At 43.1% G+C, this 5,760-nt stretch overlaps 1 protein-coding gene across 1 annotated transcript; it reads left to right on the forward strand.

Annotated features, from left to right (window-relative positions):
• The first annotated feature begins 253 nt into the window (after window positions 1-253).
• On the forward strand, window positions 254-3,451 carry LOC137718263 (receptor protein kinase CLAVATA1-like). The gene is made up of 2 exons (XM_068457780.1): window positions 254-2,836; window positions 2,932-3,451. The coding sequence occupies exons 1-2, from the start codon at window positions 274-276 to the stop codon at window positions 3,288-3,290; spliced, it is 2,922 nt and encodes a 973-aa protein (XP_068313881.1). The 5' UTR covers window positions 254-273; the 3' UTR covers window positions 3,291-3,451.
• Window positions 3,452-5,760: the final 2,309 nt, after the last annotated feature.

A 5,760-nucleotide genomic window follows, 5' to 3' on the forward strand; every position in this document is an offset into this window, starting at 1 on the left:
AACTTGTGTCCTGTACCCGTACGACTATAAAAACCACAGGCACACACACGGAGACTTAACCGTCCGTTTAACCGCACCGTGAGCTATCACGCTGATACGACGAAATGGAACGAGCGTCTCTCTCTCGTGCAACTTTTTTCCCATTTTTTACTTACTTTTTCATTATTCTTCATCTTTGATTCTGGCCGCCGCATTGCGCATTTGCATATATACCAGAAAACGCTATCTCTGCAAACAAAGGAGAGCTAAAAAAAAAACGACGATTAATTAGTTATGGTTACCTCCGGTTTCCGCCGGATTCTCCCTGTTTGTTTTGTCGTTTTACTGCTCTGCTCCGCCACCTGCGGCGGACACGGCGACCTCGACGCGCTGTTGAAGCTCAAGGCCGCCATGATCGGCCCCAAACGTTATGGGCTCGAGGACTGGAACCCTTTCTCATCTCACTGCTCCTTTTCTGGCGTTCTATGCGACCGCGACTCCAGAGTCGTTTCTCTCAACGTCTCGAATCTTCCCCTCTACGGCAGGATAGCGTCCGATATTGGGCTGCTTGACAAGCTCGTCAACCTCACAATTGCCGGCAACAACTTCACCGGGAGGCTTCCGGCCGAGATGACCAACCTCATCGATCTCAAGCACCTGAACATCTCCGGCAACTTGTTCCACGGCAGCTTCCCCATCGAGATCGTGGTGGGGATGACGGAGCTGGAGGTTCTCGACGCCTACAACAACAACTTCACCGGGACACTTCCCGTCGAGCTCGTCAGTCTCAAAAACCTGAAGCACCTCCAGCTTGGCGGGAACTTCATCACCGGCGAAATTCCCGATAATTACTCGGAGATACAGAGCTTGGAGTATTTGGGTGTCAACGGTAATTTGCTCAGCGGAAGGGTCCCCGCGAGCTTGAGTCGGTTGAAGAATCTCAGGGAACTGTACCTAGGGTACTATAACAGTTACGACGGTGGAATTCCGCCGGAGCTGGGATCGCTGAGCTCGCTGCAAATCCTCGACATGGGCAGCTGCAACCTCGTGGGCCCCATCCCCACCACTCTCAGCCTTTTGAAACACTTGCACACTCTATTTTTACAGGTGAACCGCCTCAGCGGTAGCATTCCGCCGGAGCTCTCGGCGTTGAACAGGCTCATGTCTCTTGATCTCTCCATCAACGAGCTCTCCGGAGAGATACCGGAGAGCTTCTCGGAGCTCAGGAACATCACGCTCATCAATCTGTACAGGAACAATCTCTACGGTCCGATTCCAAAGTTTATCGGCGATTTTCCTCATCTCGAGGTGCTTCAAATATGGGAGAACAACTTCACATTCGAGCTGCCGGAGAATCTCGGGCGGAACGGCAGGCTTAAGGAGCTTGACGTCACCGGAAACCACCTTACCGGACTGATTCCGCGGGATTTGTGCACAGGAGGGAATTTGAAGACGGCTATTCTGATGGATAATCACTTCTTCGGGCCGATTCCCGAGGAACTCGGGCGGTGCAATTCGCTGACGAAAATCCGAATGATGAAGAACGCTCTCAGCGGAACGATTCCAGCTGGAATTTTCAGTTTGCCCAATTTGATCATGATCGAGCTAAACGACAATTTCTTGTCCGGCCAACTTCCAGAGCAAATGTCCGGGGGAAATATTGGAATCCTCACACTTTCGGGGAATCATCTTTCCGGTAAAATTCCGCCGGCGATTGGGAACCTCAAGAGCCTGCAAACTCTTTACCTGGAGATGAACGGATTTTCCGGCGAAATTCCGTCGGAAATCTTTGATTTAAAGTTGCTGTCGAGGATCAACATCAGCGCCAACAGCCTCAGCCGCAAAATTCCGGATTCGATTTCTCGCTGCTTTTCCCTGACGTCCGCCGATCTCAGTCAAAACAATTTGGTTGGCGAAATCCCGAAAGGAATTGCGAATTTGAAAGTCCTGAGCATTCTCAATTTCTCCCAAAACCAACTCACCGGCGAAATCCCCGCCGAAATCCGATACATGACGAGCCTCACGACTCTCGACCTTTCCGACAACAATTTCGTCGGCAGGTTACCAACCGGCGGTCAGTTCCTGGTCTTCAACGACACCTCGTTTTCCGGAAACTCCCATCTCTGCTCCCCACGCAGCGTCCAGTGCCCGTTGTTCCATCGCCCTAAACCGTTCGCTACCTCCAAGATCGCTCTCATCGTCATCGGACTCTCTACGATTCTGTTATTCTTGTTCATAACGGCTTACCGGATGAGTAAGAGTAAAATCCAGAACTCTCGGGCGTGGCGGCTCACCGCCTTCAAGCCCCTCGGTTTCAGAGCAGAGGATGTCCTGGAGTGCCTTAAAGAAGAGAACATCATCGGAAAAGGCGGCGCCGGGACAGTCTACCGCGGGTCAATGCCTGACGGCGTCGACGTGGCGATCAAACGGTTAGTCGGGCGAGGAACCGGGCGAAACGATCACGGTTTCTCGGCCGAGATAAAGACGCTGGGAAGAATCCGGCACCGGAATATCGTGAGGCTGTTGGGTTACGTGTCGAACAAGGACACGAATCTGCTGCTGTACGATTACATGCCGAATGGGAGCTTGGGAGAGCTGCTGCATGGGACGAAGGGCGGGCACTTGCGGTGGGAGAGGAGGTATCGGATCGCCGTGGAGGCCGCCAAGGGACTCTGTTACCTCCACCACGACTGTTCGCCGTTGATTATTCACAGGGATGTGAAGTCCAATAATATTTTGCTGGATTCGGATTTGGAGGCCCACGTTGCAGATTTTGGGCTCGCTAAGTTCTTGCAGGATGCTGGGGCTTCCGAGTGCATGTCTTCCGTCGCTGGGTCGTACGGTTACATTGCTCCCGGTATGAAATTTCGTTATCTTTTGACAGTTTAATGTGTGAATTGGCAAATGTGCTTGTATACGATCTGACCTTTTTGCATGCGTTGGTACGAACAGAGTACGCATACACACTCAAGGTTGACGAGAAAAGCGACGTGTACAGCTTCGGCGTGGTGCTGCTGGAGCTAATAACAGGGAGGAAACCGGTGGGGGAATTCGGAGACGGGGTGGACATGGTAAGATGGGTGAGGGAGACAACGTCGGAGCTCCCTCAGCCGTCGGATACAGCGTCAGTACTGGCGGTGGTGGACTCCAGGCTCCCCGGGTACCCGCTGGCAAGCGTGGTACACCTGTTCAAGATTGCCATGATGTGCGTTGAGGACGAGAGCCCCGCCAGGCCAACGATGCGGGAAGTGGTACACATGCTCACCAATCCTCCTCCCGCCGCTCCAACTCCGAGCCTGCTCAACCTTTGATTGGATACTCTCTTCTGGATTAATGTTCTTGAGTAAATAAAAGCGTAGCATCCAGAAATATAAAATAATGAATTGCAAGGAGTAACAAGTAGCCGATTTTTGTTTCATCATTGTAAATGTCTCGAAAAAAGTTCGACTTATCTATGAACATGCTTCCATGCAATTTTCTCAAAAGATCCCGCCAGTTCTCTGATATTTTCAATAGTGGTCTTCAATCGCGAGTCCTTTTAAAAAAGAATCCTTCTGAAGCCTCTCTGCTAACTAGCGATCCAAAGGCCATCACTTAGAGCAAGGCTCTCTCCAATAGAAATTAAGAAAAATTAGAATGCGCTGAATCTTTTCTATAATAGTTGTTAGATTAAATATTCATCCATTTTAAAATTTTGATTAAGGTGTTTTGATCAATAGCCACTTCAATAACTTCAATAATTTTCTATTTATTTAATCTTCATGTCATTAATTTAAATGCATTTATATAGAGGCATAAGGTAGCTTAGCAACTAATTGCCTATAATATCGGAATTTAATTTCGTCAATCCCTTTCTACGCATTAAATGATATTTGTTTAATAAAATAAAATAAAAAATTAATTAACTAATTCCTCATTTCCTTATTATCAGTATTTTAAAAAAAATATCCTTCTATTAGAAATGTCTCAATAAAAAGTCTTCAATACATATTTTTTTCACGTATAAATATATAAAAAACTTATGGTACATTTGAGAACAAAAGTATCGACTTTTGGTAAGTTTAGATTTCAAATGTACCGAGAAATCAAATGTACCAAAAATTCAAATGTACCATAAAATCAAATGTACCTATTGTTATGTAACCCTTTTGGTACTTTTAAATTTCAAATGTACAAAAAAACCAAATGTACCAAAATTTCAAATGTACCATAAAACCAAATGTGTCTATTGTCAGGTAACCCTTTTGGTACGTTTAGATTCCAAATGTACCAAAAGACCAAATGAACAAAAAAACCCAAATGTGCCACAAAACCAAATGTCTCTATCAGATAATCTTTTTTGGTACATTTACATTCCAAATGTACCGAGAAATACAAAAAAACAACTCCACTATAAAACTAAATGTGTCCATATTATAGGTAACTAGACGTAGCTATATAATCAAACAAATCTTTATTGTGTGTTGGGTCTTCTAAATAATAAAATCTGACAATTTTTTTTTTATAAATATTATACTATATTCACAAAAAAAAGAGTAAAAATTATAACAAACAATAAAAAAATGCATAGAGATGGATAATAAATGCATAAATATAGGGATAATAGGAAAAGAAAAAAAAAAGAAAACGAAACGTTGAGGAGAAGTCGTGAAAAACTAAAATTCTAAACAAAATTGAACTTATGTGAAAAACATAAATTAATAACCAAAATTTTAGGAAAATGTTTGATCAAATTTTCAAAATGAGTGTATATTTAATCTAAAAAATTAAAAAACGAGGCGCCTATATCAAAACGTCTCTAGAAATTATATTCTCTCCTCAATTAGTAGGGTCACAACTTCCGAAATGATAGACTATCGTAGCAAAGTCACTAACTGGTCCATTTTTAAAAGAAAAAAAATTAGCAAATTTTTTTTGGCTCAGAGATTTTAAAAACAAACTCTCGAAGCAAAAGTATCAATCAAAGTAGTCTTATCTTGATATTCTTCTTTGACAATCAATACTTAAGAGCAAAAAGATTGGAAAATGTGGAATATAGACCTAAATTTTTACAGAGTCATAATTTGTACGTTTAAATAAAAATTGGAGTAATGTGTCACTTGAATGAATAATGCTTTATTAATTTTGTTCTAGAATTATCGCTAAGGATTTTCAAGAGACGTGTACTGAAAAAAGTTAATTTAATTGAGTTAAAAGTAGATAATAAATTTTGTTAAATAAATGGTAGATAATAAATTACAACTATTTGTTAATTTTAGTGACACTATCATTTGACTATACACTTTGTGTTTATAAACATATTTTTTTAGAAAATGAGAAGGAGAGAGAGAGAGAAAAAAAACCTGGGGGAAGTGGGAGGTTTTTGTTTTTGGTTTTTTTCAATTTTTTTTTTTAAATATTGGAGGTATTTTAACATCACATATACGTGATGTGACATCCCACATCGCCCAGGGGAGTGATCCTTATATGTATATTCTCATCCCTACCTAGCACGAGGCATTTTAGGAGCTCACTAACTTCGGGTTTCGCAGGAACTCCGAAGTTAAGCGAGTAGCGCACAAGAGCATTCCCAGGGTAGGTGACCCATCGGGAAGTTGCTCTTGAGTTCCCAAAAACAAAACCGTGAGGTTGTGCTGGGGGGCCCAAAGCGGACAATTTCGTGCTACAGTAGAATCGGGCTGAGAAGTGGTCCCACTCGGGGCGGGATGTGACAGGTGATGTTTCAATAAAAAATAGTAAAATTTGGACATGTGAAATTACATTATTGCCCATCATTATTTT

This window comes from Pyrus communis, chromosome 15, assembly GCF_963583255.1.
Source record: "Pyrus communis chromosome 15, drPyrComm1.1, whole genome shotgun sequence".
NCBI classification, from domain to species: Eukaryota; Viridiplantae; Streptophyta; class Magnoliopsida; order Rosales; family Rosaceae; genus Pyrus; species Pyrus communis.

Excerpts from the sequence above, each read along its gene's own strand:
- LOC137718263 (XM_068457780.1), top strand. The coding sequence starts at position 274 with ATGGTTACCTCCGGTTTCCGCCGGATTCTCCCTGTTTGTTTTGTCGTT. Across the intron at positions 2,837-2,931 it reads GTACGGTTACATTGCTCCCG|AGTACGCATACACACTCAAG; the intron begins GTATGAAATTTC and ends TGGTACGAACAG.